The 21,246-nt window shown below is 46.6% G+C and overlaps 1 protein-coding gene across 1 annotated transcript in view; it reads right to left on the reverse strand.

Annotated features, from left to right (window-relative positions):
• The window catches only part of LOC126412353 (paired box protein Pax-6), a 258,098-nt gene that overhangs the window by 29,882 nt on the left and 206,970 nt on the right, over nt 1–21,246 (reverse strand). The window contains exons 6-7 of the mRNA XM_050081908.1: nt 7,405–7,586; nt 3,011–3,306 (exon numbers count right to left, since the gene is read on the reverse strand). Coding sequence (XP_049937865.1) covers nt 3,011–3,306; nt 7,405–7,586 — 478 coding nt within the window. The remainder of the gene's footprint in view (nt 1–3,010; nt 3,307–7,404; nt 7,587–21,246) is intronic.

A 21,246-nucleotide genomic window follows, 5' to 3' on the forward strand; every position in this document is an offset into this window, starting at 1 on the left:
GCCGCTGTCGTGGAAACGAAATTATTCACCCGCAACTAAGACGATTAAATAATTTATCCCTCGCACAGGCAATGTGGAGTTTGTTTTGCTGTTGGGTGAAGATGTCGTGTCCTGTACTTTTAGTGATAATGACTACACCCTCAACCGTGAATAAAATAACAAATAAGGTAACTCTCCCTATCACTGTTAGACAACACAATAATAAGATATATTTGTCATTTAAAAACATATACCCGCAGTTTATCACGGAGTTTAGCAAAGAATACATCGTTGGAGAATCACAAACAGGTTCAGTATTTTAAGTTAGCACCTAGCTGTGGGTGAAGAGTGCTCTGAAGTCGAATGAAACAATACAAAGGAGTGCACACAAACACACTACACACACACACACACACACACACACATTATACAGGAAACCAAGTTACAGTACATTGCTAACCGCGCTGGGTAGCCGCGCGGTCTAGGGCGTCCTATCACGGTCCGCGCGGTCTCAGGCGTTTTGTCACGGTCCGCGCGGCTTCCCTCCGTCGGAGGTTCGAGTCCTCCCTCGGGTATGGGAGTGTGTGTTGTCCTTAGCGTTAAGTTCATTTAAGTTACCGATGACCTCAGAAGTTTGGTCCCATAAGACCTTACCACAAATTTCCAAACACATTGCTCTACTGCAGCCACTTTAAAAAGGGCCTAAGCCGAGAGGAAACTATAGGGTGTGCCGCAGGAGAGAGTAATGACGGGACGGCTTAGTATACAGAAGCTGTCAACGCACCGGCATCAGTGGAGATTTCGGACGGCCACGTTACGTAACTGAATATTGCGAAGAACTGAGAACTAACAGTTCGAAGCTGGCGGTTTTATAGAGTCGCCGTCCACCCACTTTCTGTCTCCGACTACCACTTTCTTCGGAGTAACCCGAAAGAGCCGCCCGCGACTCTTCCCTAGCCTAAGCCAACCTCGACCACCTCCCACATTTGGCAGAAGGTGGCTCTGTAGTACCGAAGGGAACAGAGGTGTATGTGTTCGGGTCATTTAGGTCATGCTGTGGGGACTATACAGTACTCCTCCACAAACGGCCGAAATTGTCGATCTTTTTACCGGCGTAAAGCTTTCGTAGTAGTTTTCTGGCGCTACGTACAACATTTCGGATTAGTCAGTTACTATCGATGTCGACTTCATACGACTATAAAAGAAACAGGAGACAGTTTAGAGAGGTGACTAGCTGCTCTCGCAGTTAACAGTTAATGTACACTGGTGTGCAAACTTAAGGACGAAAATAATTTTCGTTTGATGTATCATTCACAACTAACATAGCTCAATGAAACTTGGATCGGACATTATAGTATAGTAGACAGCTGAAGTAAATACGCAATGAAACGAACAAATGGTTCTGAGCACTATGGCCGGCCGGAGTGGCCGAGCGTTTCTAGGCGCTACAGTCTGGAACCGCGCGACCGCTACGGTCGCAGGTACGAATCCTGCCTCACGCATGGATGTGTGTGATGTCCTTAGGTTGGTTAGGTTTAAGTAGTTCTAAGTTCTAGGGGACTGATGACCTCAGAAGTTAAGTGCCATAGTGCTCAGAGCCCTTTGAACCATTTTTTGAGCACTATGGAACTCAACTGCTGAGGTCATAAGTCCCCTAGAACTTAGAATTACTTAAACCTAACTAACCTAACGACATCACAAACATGCATGCCCGAGGCAGGATTCGAACCTGCGACCGTAGCAGTCGCGCGGTTCCAGACTGTAGCGCCTAGAACCGCTCGGCCACCCCAGCCGGCTAAAACGAACAGAAATGACACTTTTATTTAATTACGGTACATATGCTAATGTCACCGTGACTCATGATGGACTCCTGAAGGAGGGATATGGGTGTTAATGGAGTGTGCGATCACCACTGACGACAATGACCGACGTGCTTGTGGCAGGATGTTCCAGTCTTCCACCACCTTGGTTTACAACTGCTGCATGATCATTGTATGTGGACATCCTGCACTACGTGTGCCCAACGCACACCACTACTGCTCGATGGGGTTTAAATCGGGAGGGGGGGGGGGAGTTCAATTGTGTGTGAATTCCTAAGGGACAAAACTGCTGAGGTCATCGGTCCCTAGACTTACACACTACTTAAAGTAACTTATGTACGAACAACACACACATCCATGCCATGCTGTGGCCAAGGCACCCATTTCGTTTACGGTGGACAAGGACGTCGAGGAAGTGCAAAGCATTATCTTTTTCCACCTCCATAGTGAACTGGATATTACTGTTGATACCATTGAGGTGTTCCATCGGACAAACAGCGCGCACTGTGGAACAAGGCAGGAAAGAGCATGAGAGGTATTATCGCCTATGCTATCCAGAGAAATCTGCGTTAGATAACGGTCACCACATAAAATTTGACGGTACCTCTGTCTTGACTCGCACCAACGGCTTCTGGGACAGTTTAATAAAGGAAGCTATTGAATTAAAAATTACCGCAAACACCCTGAATAGAGACGGTGGCTTGCAGCTCAGCGCCGTGTGGGATCCAGCGGTGTCGCGCGGTTGAAGAGGGCACATCGGACGCCGACTCAAAACATGCCCATATATGACAATGTCACGGGCACTAGTGACGTCACAGACGGCAGCTAGCGTATGTAAGGGCGCACCAACAGCCCACGAGCAGTCATACCACTTGACAACGGCCAAGGAAAGCTCGTGTAGTTTTAAGCAATTGACGCGGTTGGAAACCCGAGAACATTTTATTCAGTTTTAGGTTGTTTCCCGGCTCGATAGACCACGAGTGTCCTCATATTGTTAGTCTTGGCTTTCCCTAAATCTCTGTACTATGTTTTATACAGTTATCGTTTACACGTTGTAAAGACGTAGGCAACACAATTCAATATTTTAACAGGATAACACCCACGCCATAGTCAGGCGCTGCTGGACATTTGTGGAACAGAAGGTGGCTTTGAGGAAGAGTAGTGAAAGCCGTTGTGAAGAGGGAGGGAGTGGTGGCGCCGGCGTTACTGACCTGTGCCCGCGGTGGCCGGCGTGGAGGCGGAGGAGACGGCGGCGGCGGCGGCGGCAGCGGCGGCGTACGGCGTCGCGTGTCCGGGGGCGGCGGCGGCGGCGGCGGCTGCGCTCTGCGCGTGCGCGGCGGCCGGGTTGCAGGCGGCCGAGACGGCGGCGGCGGCGCGCGAGTGGCTGGCGTACGACGAGCTGAGCGAGTGCAGCGGGTCGTGGTGGTGGAACATGTACGGGTAGCCGTGGTCGCGCTGCTGCAGGCAGCTGCCCGCGCCCATGCTGCTCAGGCTCGTCGACATGGAGCTGCGGCACCGGGACACACCACACTGTACGGCGCCTCGCAGCTGCTCGCTGAGCCACAATAAACGGGCAGTAACGAAACCCGCAGATACACAGCACTATAATAACGGCTGGTTTGTAAGACAGCAAGATTTTTAACAGTTAAGTTAAGTTAAAGACAGAATTGGAACACTGTGACACTCCAAAATACCCAGGGATAACACTTGACAGATCTCTAACGTCCAAAAAACACTGCATGAATTTCGAACCAAAAGTCCCCACCAGGAACAAACTACTGAGAAAACTGGCAGGATCCAATGGCACAGTCAAGCTGAAACCATCCGAACTTCTGCAGTGACATTATGCTACTCCGCTGAAGAGTAAGCCTGTCCTGTTTGGTATAAGTCAACACATGCCAAAAAGGTGGATATTGCCTTAAACGACACGTGCAGAGCCGGCCGGGGTGGCCGAGCGGTTCTAGGCGCTACAGTCTGGAGCCGTGCGACCGCCACGGTCGCAGGTTCGAATCCTGCCTCGGGCGTGGGTGTGTGTGATGTCCTTAGGTTAGTTAGGTTTAAGTAGTTCTAAGTTCTAGGGGACTGATGGCCTCAGAAGTTAAGTACCATAGTGCTCAGAGCCATTTAGACACGTGCAGAATTATAACAGGCTGCATGAAGTTAACTTCGAATGGCTCTACTACCTTGCAGGAATTGCACCACCTCTTGTTCGAAGAGAAGTAGAATCAAAGAGGGAGAGAGCGAAACTGGAGCAAGAATAAACGCTTCCCATGCATGGGCAACAACCCTACCCAAAACGACTAGGACCAGCGAAGAGTTTCCTCAGAACATCGAAGAAATTAACAACCACTAATGAAGAAGTCAGGCTGTACCTGTAGAGGGCTGAGGCGTCCCACCCTTCTGATATTTTCAGAATCTTTAGCCCTGGTCACGATGAGAATTGGCCAGTTTGGAAGTCCTTGAATAGACTGAGGTCAGGAGAGGAGCATCACGGGTTAACCTGACAAAATTTGGATACATTGAAGAAAACAAAACGCAGTGCGACTGCGAAGAAGAACAGACTGTTCGGCACATGCTCCAGTGTCGACTGTGCTCAGAAGATGACCTTCACCAGCCAACGGAAAATGCAGTGGAAGTGACCTAATTTTGGTAAAAGATTATATAAACTGTGTTGATATGCCAACAACTGCATAAATTGTGTTTTATGTATGTTTTTAACACGAGAATAATAGTATTTCATGTTTACTTTGTATGGGCTCGCATTTTTAGGTGGGGCTATCGAATTATTAACGATTTATTGCTTGATGCTGGGTAGTCTCATACCAACATTTCTATACAGTTGTACGCTTTAAGGATAACTTCGCACTGGCTCTGACAGGGGGAGAACGAGGGTCTCCGTGATCTGCCCAGGGATGGAGGCAGGGCAGCTTTTATAGCTCTGAAAAGAATCGGACGACGGGGGCGTTAACAGACTAGAACTGCCGCCCCTTAGAGAAGCCGTTGGAACGGGTTTCTCTAGGCAGCCGAGCCACTGCTATGAAAGAGTCGGGGGTGAGGCGATGCTGAAACCTTAAGATCGTATAGACAGCAGCTTACATGCACCACGAACAGCCTTTTCAGCACGGAGGTTATCTATGGGTTGTTGGACAAATATATATAGGAGTCTCTCATAAGGCCAAACGGCTATGGAGAGGAGGATTCCATGCAGTTGAATTATAGCTCACGTACATCTAGTAGTGAATGACAGTGGCAATGGGTAGAGAAATCGGTGCTTATGGAATGTGGTATGAAGGATTTGGAGCAAAGCAAGTAGACCTGTAGATGTCAACATGGTGGCAATGCATTGTAGGACAAAGGATTAAATGCAACCGAACTGCAGTCAGCATACTGAAAGGTGGCTACACTGTGCCACTGCGCCAGAGAGTGCGCCAAAGAGTACTATTAAGCCGCCTCCACAGTGCGTGTTAAGAGCTCATGGCAGTCAGTGCTAGTAGAGAGCTCGGAGAGGACAGTGTGTGTTTAGAGTTCATAGCAGTCAGTGTGTGTTTAGAGTTCATGGCAGTCAGTGCTTGTGAAGAGATCGTAGAAGTCAGTGCCTGTTGAGAGCTCGTTGAAGACAGTGTGTGTTAAGAGCTCGTGGTTGTCGTGAAGTTGGAGTAAGATGTTGTAGTGAAGAGTGTTGTTCCATGTTTTATGCAGTTATTTGATGGGAGAGATAGCAGATGTTATTGTGTGCATTTCGTCAATATATATGAAGGTAAAAAAATTAATTAACTGTCGTGCATGGGGGCTTAATTAAATAAATTTGATTGAAAATGATTTATGTAGCTGTATGTCCGATTACGCAGTGTCTCGTAATCGGCTGGCCCTGACTAGTATTATTACGCTATCTGACTGCAACAAACAATGTAAGAAGATTTTCGTAAACACAGTTAATTAATTAAGTCCCCAGCAACTATAAAACCTACAAAATCCAAGCACAAATGTAACTGTTCTGTATGTGGAGTGTGACTCAACGTACGCATCTGGCACGGTTCTTTTCCAACAAGACAAGAATTCTTAAATACCAACTATACTGACGTGACAAAAGAAATTTAGAAAAACTATAATTACGCAAGAAAACCAAATTTCACTCTAATACAAGAACACAAGCCAGATGCTTTGTTGACTGAACCTGTAGTGACGCATTATTTCAGACACACAATCAATAAAAGAACATTGTATTTTTTTACCTTCATATATATTGACGAAATGCACACAATAACATCTGCTATCTCTCCCATCAAATAACTGCATAAAACATGGAACAACACTCTTTACTACAACATCTTACTCCAACTTCACGACAACCACGAGCTCTTAACACACACTGTCTTCAACGAGCTCTCAACAGGCACTGACTTCTACGATCTCTTCACAAGCACTGACTGCCATGAACTCTAAACACACACTGACTGCTATGAACTCTAAACACACACTGTCCTCTCCGAGCTCTCTACTAGCACTGACTGCCATGAGCTCTTAACACGCACTGTGGAGGCGGCTTAATAGTACTCTTTGGCGCACTCTCTGGCGCAGTGGCACAGTGTAGCCACCTTTCAATACTTGTAGCAGTCACTAACTGTCGCTATGAGTCTGGTATGGAGGAGTTTGTAGAGCTGAAGCACACTGGACACATCTAGATTAGTCAAACGTTTTGGTAATGAGCTATAGGGTGTAATACATGGCATTGAAGCACAGTGAGCCATTGTGGTGGCGGCGGGTTACAGACTGGAATATTATGTGAAGATGAGGTGCAGTGGACATACATAGACATGTAACGATGGGTTAGAACATGGAGGATTATGTGGAGATGATGTGTAGTGAAAATACCTCGACAAGTCAGACACCATCGCGACAGGTTATGAGATGGAGGAGTATGTGTAGTTGAAGTAGGTGAACATTGTGTAGGAGTTAACCATGGTGGCGATGGGCTCTAGGATGGAGGAGTGTGTGGAGTTGAAGCTCAGTGAGCAAACCTATTGGAGTGAGCCTTGGTGGCAATGGGCTAGGATGTGTAAGGACATGGAGTTAAGCACAGTGAGCATGCATGTAATAGTCAGCGATTGTGGTGATGGGTAGCAGGATAGCTGCAGGACAGAAGACTATGTAGAGTTGAAGGAGGTGATTATACCGAAACGACTCAGCCACAGTGACAAAAAATTGGTCAAATGGCTCTGACTACTATGGGACTTAACATCTGAGGTCATCAGTCTCCTAGAACATAGAACTACTTAAACCTAACTAACCTAAGGACATCACACACATCCATTTCCGAGGCAGGATTCGAACCTGCGACCGTAGCGGTAGTGCGGTTCCAGACTGAAGCGCCTAGAATTGCTCGGCCACAGCGGCCGGCTCCACAGTGGCAATGTGCTGTGATGTGGTGGGGTACATGGAGTTGATGCTCTGTGAGCATACCCTAGCAGTCAGCAATAGTGATGATGGGTTGCAGTATGGAGATATACGTGGAGTTAAAGCAGAGTGAGCATACCTGCAGGAGTGAACCATGGAGGCGATGAGTTGTGATATAGGAGTACATGGAGTTGAAACACAGTGCGCCTACCTGTAGGAGTCAGCCATGGTGGCGATGGGCTGCGGGATGGAGGAGTACATGGAGTTGAAGCCGGAGTTGAGCGGTAGGCGGCCCGCGGGCGCGGTGGGCGCCCCCGCCTGTTCGACGGCGCGTCGCTGGTTGCGCAGCTTCTCTTCGCGCCTCCACTTGGCACGCCGGTTCGAGAACCACACCTGTGATAGACACACAAAGCCTCTTACTGCTACCAGTTCACGCTCGTTTAATTAAGACTATTTTCTGAAAGTACGATCAGGCAATCGGTACTCATGCGACAGCATGCGCTACCTAATATGTTCATAAACACCGTGCTCAAAAACGGGATTTTTTGGGGCTTATACCTCGGTATTTACTGGTGAGTCAAGTGTTTAGGATAGCCATTGAGCTAGGGACCATTAGTACATCCAACAGAAGGATCTTCATGTAACTATATTAAAGTACAGGGCAAAAGTTTGAATATTATAGACTTCCTCCAGCTTAGGAAAATGGAGCAAATCGGTTGGTTCTTTTTGCATTTGATGAGGTCTACGATGCGCCTTAAGGGGCTTATGGAGGCACCATTTAGTTCATGGCCAGTCCCTGCGGAAATCCGGAAAACATATTTTTTGGGTAACAAAACCGAGCCGCGGATTTCAAGACGGCTACGCACAACAAATGGCTGAAATTGTTATGATATATTCCTAGGACTCCGATCTCGAATAACACTGAAAATTTTTTGGTATCTTTATCCATTTCCGAGATACAGAGGTTCAAAATTACCCTACTTGTACACATATAACCGAGCGAGGTGGCACAGTGGTTAGCACACTGGACGCGCATTCCTGAGGATGACGGTTCGAACCCGCGTCCAGTCATGCTGATTTAGGTTTTCCGTGATTTCCCTAAATCGCTTCCGGCAAATGCCTGGATGGTTCCTTCGAATGCTCACGGCCGATTGCCCTCCCCATCCTTTCCTTATCCGAGCTTGTGCTCCGTCTGCAATGACTTCAAAAAAATGGTTCAAATGGCTCTGAGCACTATGGGACTTAACATCTGCGGTCATCAGTCCCCTAGAACTTAGAACTACTTAAACTTAACTAACCTAAGGACATCACACACATCCATGCCCGAGGCAGGATTCGAACTTGTGACCGTAGCGATCACGCGGTTCCAGACTGAAGCGCCTAGAACCGCACGGCCACACCGGCCGGCTGTAATGACTTCGTTGTCGACGGGACGTTAAACACTAATTCCCCCCCCCCCTCCTCCCCCCCCTTGTACATGTAAAAATATTCAGGTGAAGTATCATGTGAGGAGAAATCTAAATAATAAATAACCTCAGCAAATTGATCAAATTTTAACGGTATATTCTTTAGGTATTTGTCTAGAAGTATCTTCTTCCCAGTTTCAAAAATCATTATCCGTTATCGAGAAACACCCCAAAAACCTGGTTTTCGGGCACCAAAACAGTGCGTGTGAGCGTGAGAGGTGAAGTGCGTGTTAAAAACAGCGCGAATATGACATCATGTCAAAATTTTTGGAAAATTGTTTCAATGTGCTGAGAAAGGTAGAATGAGGTAGCTGGTGCCCCATGTTTCAGTCAATCTTTTATTAAATAGGAGCATATTCGCCTTTTTTGTGCGCCGATGCGAGCATTTTCTTGCTGTGTAAAAACTGAACGTCTTTAACGCGTGCGTAATACCATGTTCCACGATGAGAACCAGCTGGAACTATTAAATAATGATACAATTTTAGATTGTCACATGCTCTGCGGATTCATGAAAGATGGGACAAAAATCGCGTGGTGCTAGGAGCGCCATAAGCTGTGCAAACATACAGGCGTTCGTTATCATTCAGATGCGACAAATTTCAATGTTCTCAATGTTTCCTTTCATCTGCCCCTTTACTGATACCGAGGGACAACTGAGTCTATCATCACAATAGTGACTGACCCACATGTTTGGAGAAATAACAATGTCTGCTTTAAACACTCCGTTATAACTGTTCCTAGCTGCTACAGTGCCTACCGCCGTCTGCCGATAACATTCTCGAAATGATACTACAAACAGATATGTGAGCTCTACTCAGTTTGTTGTCTTGCAGGACGCAAAACTGGCTCAATCAGCGTAGACCACTATCGAAGTGTGTATGCTTGGAGCTGTTACTTGGAGCTGGGACTGGCAGTTCATGTATCGTACCACGATGCGTCTCAGGACACACTATAGCTGTTTTATAAACGAAGTGACAGCCGATGTGGTCTGCATATTTCGACTCTAACCGTCTAGCAACTGTTTACAGGGCAACAATTGTTGAACTAAATGAAAAAAAAAACTAAATTAGTTACAAACTAAGGCGTGGACACACTTTATTCAACATGTAAACGTCACTACAGATATTCAGATTTAGGTTATGACGTATTAGATGCGTCTGCCATCATTGGCGATGATGTGGCGCAGACGAACAGCGTAATTCTGCATGACCCGCTGAAATGTCGGAACATCGATGCTGTCGTAAACCTTGTGAATGGCTGTTTTCAGCTCTGCGATGAATTTGAGGTTATTGCTGAACACCTTGTCTTTAATACAGCCCCACAAAAGGGAGTCGTATGTGTTCAGAACCGGAGAATATGGCGGCCAATCGAGGCCCATGCCCATGGCCTCTGGGTACCACAGAGCCATAATGCGGTCCTCAAAATGCTTCTCGCTGGCCAGTGTGGCAGAGCGGTTCTAGGCGCTTCAGTCTGGAACCGTGCGACCTCTACGGTCGCAGGTTCGAATCCTCCCTCGGGCATGGATAAGTGTGACGTCCTCGGTTTAGTTAGGCTTAAGTAGTTCGAAGTTCTACGGGACTGATGACCTCAGATGTTATGTCCCATAGTGCTCAGAGCCATTGGAACCATTTGAAAGTGCTTCTCCAGGACACGAAATACTCTCTTGCTTCGAAGGGGTCGAGCTCCGTCTTACATGAACCACTTCTTGACGAAATCAGGGTCACTTTGGACAAGGGGTACGAAATCATCTTCCAAAACCTTCACGTACCATTCGGCAGTCACCTTGCCATCAATTAATATCGCGCCGATTATTCCGTGACTGGACATTGCACACCACACCGTCACCCGTTGAGGGTGAATACACTTCTCGACCGCGAAGTAAGGATTCCCAGTCCCCCAAATGCGCCAATTTTGCTTATTGACAAAACCATTCAAATGAAGGTGGGCTTCGTTGCTAAACCAAACCATACAGCACATACCAATTCCCATTAAGCCCCGCAGCTAACCGTGCAGTTGGAACGTCCTAACGCAAACCGTTCAAAAGTTATGACGATTTTATTTCATATAGTTCAATAAATGTCACCCTGTAAATGCACCGTACTACACTACGAAATCGCGTAATGTAAAAGCTGAACTGTCAGGTAAGAATTGTGTAACTGTAGCTAGCGTGATGTGGTTTGTTAATGTGAATGATTCTGAAGGACATAAACATGTTACACCTCTCCGTTGTAGCTATTATTGGAAATGAAGTTCGCAAGATTAAACTAGCTCATCCAGACAGCTTGAGAGTTGAAGAATGTGTGATTTATTGATTGTTCTATCCTCTGGAACTCTCGCCGATATTAGAGCTTATACTATGCAGACATCAAGTGTGGTTACGTTACATCGAAAGGATCTGCTGATACCACTAACGTAAATGAGCTTTAAATCGGAGGGCAACGAGTCCGGAATGGAGAGAAATGTGCGCGAAATATGCGATAGGGGAAGAGGGGAAAAAACCCTAAGCTTGATTCATGCTCTTGTATATTGAAATGTTATCGGAAATTTGAGCTTCATCATCAACAGTACTTATATAATTCATTTCCTAGTTTAGCGAATTTCGGCCTGCACTCAGACAGCACATATTTTTTTATGTGGTAAGAGTTTTTCCTAAGTCGTACTCATGTGTACCTGCCACAGTGGATTCTCGCCGTGAAAACGCCTTTCACTTTGAAGAGCGATTAGAAGTTAAGGGGTGCAAAGCATTCTTTAAAAATTTGTTAAAAATATCGGATGCATAGAGGGCTACACTTTCACATTTTCCAGTGAATCTCACTCTTGCTTCTACCTTCTCTATGAATAGTTTTATGTAATGGTTTCATTTTAAGTCGATCTGTAGGCATACTCCTAGATAATTATCTACTGGTTTTCACCAGTTCCAGTAATTGTTTGACAATCATCTAATAAAAAAAGTCCCTTTCAGCCTATTTATGCTAAATACTTTGCGTTTATGGCAAATGGCTCTGAGCACTATGGGACTCAACTGCTGAGGTCATTAGTCCCCTAGAACTTAGAACTAGTTACACCTAACTAACCTAAGGACATCACAAACATCCATGGCCGAGGCAGGATTCGAACCTGCGACCGTAGCGGTCTTGCGGTTCCAGACTGCAGCGCCTTTAACCGCACGGCCACTTCAACCGGCCACTTTGCGTTTATTTTTGTTTTAGTGGACCCAAATCCAGTACCCCCACCCGAGCAAAAGCCGGCACAAACTGGGAGCTCATCAACTAGTAAGGACCTCATCTCTTGCCCTCAATTTCTCTGCAGTAGAATAAGCAAGCACCACGTAGTACATTTTGGCCCATTCTAAGAGGATGGATACAGGCGTTAACGAACTTTTCTAAATGGCCATCATGTCTCTGAACCACAAACTCTTCAAAACAGAATGTCGTATACAGTGCCTTTTGGCGTACAATCAGTAAGCAAGTACAGAGTCCATAAAGGATAGGGAGAAGTAACGGTTCCGAAATGGAAGTGAATGGGAACATGAATCAAAGCATCATAAAGTTGCAGTTGTTCGTTTAAGAGGAGGCCCTCGTTAGTGACAGTATGTCTAAAGATGTCAAGTACTTCTAAGACATCAAGTTTGTACCCTTTCTTCTCTCTATGCAGAGTCATCATTTCACCACGAATATTTACAATTTTGACGTCTCGTAATTTATGAAAGCACCAGTTTTTATTCCACGTTCTCCATTTCACAGTTTGGTAAAGTGTTAATCATTTTAGGCTTTTATTTTTTGGTTCGTTTAAGCATTATAGGCGACTTCCTTCTGAAGGAAATACCCTTAGCGGTATAAAATGGTTCAAATGGCTCTGAGCACTATGGGACTTAACTTATGAGATCATCAGTCCCCTAGAACTTAGAACTACTTAAACCTAACTAACCTAAGGACATCACACACATCCATGCCCGAGGCAGGATTCGAACCAGCGACCGTAGCGGTCGCTTAGCGGTATAGAAACCGGGTCAAGATTCCTGCATTAAACTTACGCTAATCGGTGGGCTGTATGCTTTATATATTGAAAATTTATTTACAATTGCTGCTGTCAGCCATGTTCGAAATTGTGATAATCGCCATTATCATTACAGAGCAGATGGTGTAGTCTACGGTGGCAGACAGGGAAGCTTCACGAAACGCACAGCGTATTAGGCGGTACTGCGTCTCCTGCAGACTGGTATCTGCAACCAGAGAGCTTTGCGAGTGTATTCTTTTGCGTTCTTTGTCTCCGAAAACGTAAATGGTTTCTGGCCGATTGCTCAGCCTTCTGGTGGCCGGATCGCTGCGCGCTGTAATCGATACCGGCAAAGTTTGGCAAACAACGTCGACGCAGCTCCCTCTCCCCTTTCTGTACAGCTGCGCGAAAAACAAACAGAAATCACGGCGGCCGAAAAACCGCGAAGCAAATGCAGCGAGAGCGCTCCGGCATTGTTCGGGCGCGTCGAGAAAGGACTCGCGTGCGCGCAATAGTCTCGTTGGCGGCTTCCTTTTGTGCGTGAGTCCCGCCCCTCACTTGCTGTGGGTGTCAGTTCCCTCCCCCCCCCCCCCCCTTTCCCTCCCCACTAACGTGTCGGCGCGTGTGCGTGCGTGCACAACAGAGAGCCCTGCTCCTGGCGGAGGTCGCAAAATTGCCGCTGAGGTTTGCGAAGCGCCAGAACAAAAGATATGTGCGAGGAAATTGAGTCCCGCCATGCAAACCAAACAGCGACACGTGTTGATAGGCATCGCCGTGATTCTGGCGCCTCGCGCACATCTCCCATTCACAGTGGCTCGCGCCCGCCGCTGGAAAACACAATTGATTTATAGACAGCTCTGTGACGGAAACGAACAGAAAAGGCCGTCGCGGTGCCGGACTGAGAGCGGAGAGGGGAAAAAGCGGGGGGAGGTTATGAGCAACTCTGGCGGTTTGCGTGTGGCTACGGGCGAGGCTTCGCGTAATGCTATGCATGAGCTGCCGCTTTATCCATTAGCCGCCCGTACAGGTGGCCCGGCATATGCGTGTTCGACGACCGGAGCCAATCTCGCAGCCCCGATAACCTTATCGCCGTGTCCGTAGTTCACCCTCGCGCTGTTTTCGGAGCCGCCGTATCACCACCGCACCATCTTATTCGGCGAAATTCATTTGTATACGTGATTCCATCATCGCGTAAATGAAATCCGCTTTTCAGCTGTTATTGCGTCAGGTTTGATCAGAGTGCCTATCACATTTATTTTTGTTATAAAACACAGTGTTTCAGAAAGATTCGCCGGACGTCACAAGATTATAATACCTACATGAGTGAAGATATAAACTTGGGTGGGTTTTTATTTAAGATTCTTTTGCTTTCCAAAGATTAAGCCTCTGCAGCCATTACATCCCTCTTCAGCAGTCTTGTTCAATTCGGCCTTTCCTACGATCCTGGCTTCAAAATTCTTTTTTAGAAAAGCATCATGTATAGTTAAGTGCCCATAGAGTTTTGCTTTGCGTTATGGTATGCATTATGCGTATGGTACATTTCTTAACCGGACACGGACCTTATCCCACGCACTTAAACCGCGTGTGTCTGAGGCAGACACCTACATGCACACGCGGGAAGAAGGTTCCCCAGAACACACTGTCTTTTTCTGCGGGCAATATGCGAACAATAGACATACACTACACTTAGACTACACTGATACAGACATAGATATATACACAACAATAAGAGACGGAGAACAATGGACACAATTAAACGCACTGACAAACAGTGTTTCAAAAGCAACACATGAAGAGTACATGCGGACACGACATTACAGACAAGTCTATGTGCAGCGTCACAACAGTCTCCAGAGAGTGGACAGCGATATCCACAGTGACAGCGAAAATAGTGACAATGAGGAGGAATAAGAGGAGGTAGCTGAAATGTGACAGTAAATAAGCATAAGGTGCTGGCGATCTAGCCAAGAAATCACCAAATGCTGTACATGGATGGACACCTAAAGTAGTTAATACATAGAATTAGTAATAAATAGAATAAGCAACATTATTTGTCTACTAATAACCATTTGTGTGTGTGTGTGTGTGTGTGTGTGTGTGTGTGTGTGTGTGTGTGTGTGTGACTGGCTGTCAACGGCTCGAAGAAACCATTCCGAGGTATTCACCGTCAGTCACGTTCGGTGATGGTACTAACAAATCTCTCCTCTATCCTATCTTCTTTTTATATTCTTCTTAAAAAACAACAAAATTTTATTTATATTGCAACCTTAAATTATTGCTATTTTGAAAAGTGTCATTCTTTGTAAATGTTGTAGATGAAACAAAAGAAAAGAAAACTGTAAAAAGATGAAAAACGAAAATTGTAAGATGTACGACCTGTTTTAAACATCAGGTAATAGGTCTATAATTTGGCAATAAATAAATAAATTTGCTTTGCGTTGACCTATAACTTTCAGTAATTATTTTTTTCTCTCCTATTTTTAGTAGAACGAACTCATTCGTTTTCTTCCCTGTCCAATTAATCCTTGTAATTCGTCTCCAGAATGACTTTTTACACGGCTTAGAGGTGAGCTTTCTTCTGCTTTGCTGTCGTCCAGATTTCACACCCATGTGTCAGGAGACTCTACACAAAGGACTTTAAAAATCTGTTCTTAGTGTGGAAGCTGATGTGCTTGTTCAGCGGATAGTTCTCCTTATTTTGGCGCACACGCTTGGCCAGTGCCAGTGTTCTGTTGACTTCCTTGAGACGTTTAATGTTTACCTCTACAATGCTATCGAGGTAGTGAAATTAGGGTACTCCCTCGAGTCATTCATTGCCTATTGTTATCTCAGTCGCACCTCCATCTCTTCCTTGTCTATAACCGTGTAGTGATACTTGGTGACCAGACTTCTTTCCTGTCACAACCCTCACACCAGGACGGTATTGGTTTCCCCAACTGCTTGCATCTTCAAGAGTGAGATAATTTTTTTACTGTTCGTGCTTCGTGTATCTGAGGTGGGACATGGGAATCAGCCCTGTATTTACCTAGGTGGATGTGGAAAACCACCTAAAACAACATCCAGACTGTCCGACACACTGAACCTCGTCATTAATCCACCGGATCCATTCGATGCGGAGCGGCCGCGCATTGTTGTAAAGCAAAATAATAGCCACATAATTACCTGTCCTATATGTATGAAAAAAATTGCTTCTTCACGGACAATTTTAACATCTCTCGCGACTTTTGGGAGTCCAGATATCATGCAGCCTACTAATTGTTACACACGGAATGAAGGCTGCAACTGCTGACCTGTAGCACGGTGCATATTACTCACTAGTAGCAGAAATGGTACCAGCATTGCATTCAGTCCTCATTATCCCTGTAAATATTGACAGGTTATGCGTTAACTGTCAGTAAAAAACAGGTGATGCCACATGCCTCATGCTGTGGCCATTCTACAAGCACTTCAGCCGTTCTGCAACTGCAGTTGCACCAAGTGTCTGTGTAAATTCCGTGGGACAACAAACAGGCAGGAGTATGAATAGTAACTGGTCCTTTTTTCCTCAGAGTGTGGTATGTAATGAGCTGGCTTCCATGGCACACCAGGATACGGATATTAGGATTTGCAGAAACAAGCCTACTGCTGGGAGGAGGACAAGTTTGGTTAAAATTTCCGAAATCCTCAAAGGATCGGCAGCTACGGTTCGGTCGAAAGTGAATAACGGACATCGGCCATTCAGTTGGCCGACATGGGCACTCAGTAATCACCCCCTTCTGAAGCTCCTCTGTAACTCGCAATTTGGAAAATTGCCCTCTGCTGGCAACTGCCGCCGTGAAAGAGCGACTGCATCAGAGGTGTTTCCACGCTTCTGCTTAAACAAACCGGCAGCAAGAGCTTTCAGTCTTGATGAGGGCTCCACGACCCTCTCCCAAACGATTTGGAGGTGCCACTTGCAGCTCAGCCTCATGAACGGCCTGCTACGTACGAGTAGGATACTGTCGTTTTTACTCGCGCAGCTGTTCACCGTAAAATTCTTGCCATTTCATCTGCTTTCTACAACTTTACTTCGCAATCCACCATACGGCGTGTGTGCTTTCCATTTACTCTCTTTCGACTCCTACTGCAACAGTGAGTCACATCTACGAGCCATACCGCTAGTGTGCTTAGAATGATTTTCGTGGAATACTGATATTTTGATAACGTTGAGGAGCGTGTATGGGATACACTGTTCTTCGACACAACATAACTTGGCCCTATCGGTCTTGTAAAGAACGCAAATATTATTGTTTTGCAATCCGTTTATAAGCATTTCACCAGCGATTAGGGCTTTGGAGCACAGTGTAGCAATACTAGGTTGTTGAAAATCACCTATACTGAAGGACCGTTTCCTGGTACCTAGTTGGGTGCACCGAAGGAGGAATGAGTCATTAAACCAGCAATGTGTAGAGGCGATTCTGTCATGTTTCGTGGGTGTTTTTCATACTACAGCTAACCTGAATGAGTGGGTCCATCACTCACTTGGGTTTCCATGAAAATGAACCAGCATGTTTATTTCAACATTTTCGGTGACCCAGAGTTTCCTTTCCACTACATCTCAATGATGAGTATACTGTGGACATCCCGTCTTCCAAGATGAGAACAGCAGTGATCGGAGAGCTGCATGCACATGTTCTTGGTTTGACGAACACTCAGGCACTCTAGGGCACCTCAGTTAGCCAGCTAAATCACTCGATCTTAATCTTGTAAAAAAGTCTGAACTATCTGGAACGACAAGCTAAATGTAGCAATCGACATTTCCCAAGTTTGGCAGCTGTAGGGATCGAATCACCAACGGGAACCTTCAGCAGAGTACAGAATATCTAAAGAAACAGTGGATTCTCTTCCTCGCCGAACTGAGCGATTATCAAGGCTAGTGATGGTGTTACACTGCATAACCGTGATGTCTGCCCGCGGTGTGGGGAGGGAGATGGGCGGAGTTTACTGTTTTTTTGTTTTTTGGTTGAGTGATTTTACGTGGCATAGGGTAATCTACAAGCTCCCAATTTAGCTGCTGATGCGAAGTTTCTTGCGGCCACAGTCCAAATAAAATTGGAAACGGATAACTTATCTTTTACCATGTGCGGTGGAAGAACTAAGTTTTCTTTTATTTCCTTATTTAATTTAATATTTTGATTCTATCCGTCTTGAAACTGAGGGAGGCAAATTTTTCAGTCTCTGATTTCTACGTTTATTACAGGAATAACAGGAATAAAAACGGAAAATCGGTTACTTCAGAGACCGGTTATTTGGAGCGGTTTTAACAATCAGGTTGAACCATCGTAAAAAAAAGCGGTATAACCGAAAACCGGTTGTGTCAGCGATAGACGCCACACCTACTCCTTATTACCATTTACCGAGAACTTTCTTTCGATATTACGTAATGTTTATGGCACATGAGGATTGTGAATTTGACTGAGTATGTGAACACCTGTGCTCCTGTTGCATAGCAATGTAAAGCCTAACCGGTAGCTATACAGTGCAGTCAAAAAGAACTTTACAATTTTAGAATGATACAGAAGTTTACTGAGACAACTTACAGAATCGATAGATGTGTCATTTTGTAGCGCACAGCCCCAGGTTTGAGTCACACAGTGTATTCAGTACTCCATTCGCCACCAGGAGCGCCACGGTAGTGCACAGTTAAAATGGCTACTATCAGTGGTGCGGAGTGTGCTCGCTGTGTGTTTTGGGTAGGCTTGAAAACTTTTTAATTCCACAGATCGATGAAGATGACCGAGATGGGATGGTTCACTACCAGCAAGACGGTGCACCACCTCATTTCCTCAAGGAAGTTCGAGATTTCCTCGATAATCGCTTCCAAGGTCGGTGGATTGGCCGTGAGGGGCAAGTCACATGGCCACCTCGTTACCCATTCTTAACACCATTGGAGTTCCTTCTCTGGGGTTTCATTAAGGACCGTGTGAGTATTCCTCCCTACCAAACAATTTAGCCGACCTGAAAAATTGAATCTACGCTTATCACTGCAAATGTTATGCCCAATTTGTTGGAACAAGTGTGGGAAGATTGATTGATTTAGAAGGGCTATGTGACTAAACGGTATGGGAAGAGACTGAATATCGGTAGGATGTTGCCGCATCACAAATGGTACACTACTTGACATTAAAATTGTTTCCAACCGATTTCTCATACACAGACAGCAGTTGACCGGCGTTGCCTGGTGAAACGTTGTTGTTATGCCTCGTGTAAGGAGGAGAAATGCGTACCATCACGTTTCCGACTTTGATAAAGGTCGGATTGTAGTCTATCCCGATTGCGGTTTATCGTATCGCGACAATGCTACTCGCGTTGGTCTAGATCCAATGACTGTTAGCAGAATATGGAATCGGTGGGTTCGGGAGGGTAATACAGAACGCTGTGCTGGATCCCAACGGCCTCGTATCACTAGCAGTCGAGATGACAGGCATCTTATCCGCATGGCTGTAACGGATCGTGCAGCCACATCTCGATCCCTGAGTCAACAGATGGGCGCGTTTGCAAGACAACAACCATCTGCACGAACAGTTCGACGACGTTTGCAGCAGCATGGACTATCAGCTCGGAGACCGTGGCTGCGGTTACCTTTGACGCTGCATCACATACAGGAGCGCCTGTGGTGGTGTACTGAACGACGAACCTGGGTGCACGAGTGGCAAAATGTCATTTCTTCGGATGAATCCAGGTTCTGTTTACAGCACCATAATGGTCGCATCCGTGATTGGCGACATCGCGGTGAACGCACATTGGAAGCGTGTATTCGTCATCGCCATACTGGCGTATCACCCGGCGTGCCATTGGTTACACGTCTCGGTCACCTCTTGTTCGCATTGACGGTACTGTGAACAGTGGACGTTACATTTCAGATGTGTTACGACCCGTGGCTCTACCCCTCATTCGATCCCTGCGAAACCTACATTTCAGCAGGATAATGCACGACCGCATGGTACAGGTCCTGTACGGTCCTTTCTGGATACAGAAAATGTTCGACTGCTTCCCTTGCCAGTACATTGTCCAGACCTCTCACTAATTGAAAACGTCTGGTCAATGGTGGCCGAGCAACTGGCTCGTCACAATACGCCAGTCACTTCTCTCGATGAACTGTGGTATCGTGTTATCGTGTTGAAGCTGCATGGGCAGCTGTACCTGTACATGCCATCCAAGCTCTGATTGACTCAATGCCGAGGCGTATCAGGCCGTTATTACGGCCAGAGGTGGTTGTTCTGGGTACTGATTTCTCAGGATCTATGCACCCAAATTGCGTGAAAATGTAATCACATGTCAGTTCTAGTACAATATATTTGTTCAATGAATATCCGTTTATCATCTGCACTTCTTCTTGATGTAGCAATTTTAATGGCCAGTAGTGTAGTCACATCGAACCAAAATGCCACTTGACACTGTTATGTGAAACTTGAGGCTGTTTGCTACAAAATGAAAAATCTACCGATTTTGTGAGTTATCTCAATAAATATCTGTATCATACCAAAGCTGTAAAGTCCTTTTTGACTCACACTGTATTTTGGCTTTAGTAAATGGTTTCCCTCTTCTTTTTTTCTAATCTTTTTGTGTGATCGTTAAACGGCCCGGGTCAGAGAAAATGTTGTCAGCCACGCAGTTCGTAGCGTTCTGTCGCACGTCGGCTGCGGTACAAAGACCTATGGCAGTCGGCGGGACACTAATGAATGACTGCAACAGAAGTCGCGGCTGGAGGTGGTCCACGACTGCGCGCACGCTCTGAAAGCGCCCCCTTGGGCTGACGGCGCACTTCAAAGACGCGCGCTCACTGCCGGGCCGGGAGTTTATTTCGGTACACAGCCGCGCAGTAAGCCCCGGGCCTGATGGGAGGCGCGCCGCTGAATAACGCTTTGTGTAAACTAGGAAGACAGTGGCGGCAGGCAGGTGAATAGCCGCGTTCTGCCGGGGCTGAGCGAGGCTGCGCGGCCGCTTTGCCGCAGCCATCGCAGTCATTATCGATGGCGGCGTCGGCTCTTCCTTTTCAGGAGGCCCTCGGCCCGGCCATTAGTTTAATTTCTGCGCTTTTGCCAGCCGGCGCGGGGCCGCCTGCCTTGCGCGTCCCTGCACGTATCTCTCTCTCTCACTCGCTCTGTGTGTGGGGGGAGGGGGCGGGCTGGTGCGTGGGTGGGTGTGCGTTAGCCGGGCCACGGCAGAGGAAGGGCCGGTGAGCCACCGCAGAACACGAGTGCCCGCAGGGAGTGCCGCGCTGTATTCACATTTAGATACTGGCGCCCAGCCGCCAAAGTAGTTGCGCACGATGCTCTTTTCAAAAGTTGGTGAGCGGCGGCGGCCTTTCAGCGCCCTCCCCCGCAGTTTTCCTAGCTGCCCGGCCGCTCGCCATCTCATTTGATATTTCAGACACCGCGCAAGTAGCGGCGCCGCCTTTGCTCTGGCCGGCGCTTTTGTACCTCCGGCTCTCCCCCCCCTCCCCCCCCCCCCCTCACCCACAGCAGATCTCGTCACTTTCAAAGCGACGCGCACCGCTCGAGATCACTCGTCTCACGTAGCGGAACATTTCTACCGCTGAGAAACGTTGTGATACACACACGCGCAGCACC

The sequence above is a fragment of the Schistocerca serialis genome, chromosome 7 (assembly GCF_023864345.2).
Source record: "Schistocerca serialis cubense isolate TAMUIC-IGC-003099 chromosome 7, iqSchSeri2.2, whole genome shotgun sequence".
In the NCBI taxonomy this organism is placed as follows: Eukaryota; Metazoa; Arthropoda; class Insecta; order Orthoptera; family Acrididae; genus Schistocerca; species Schistocerca serialis.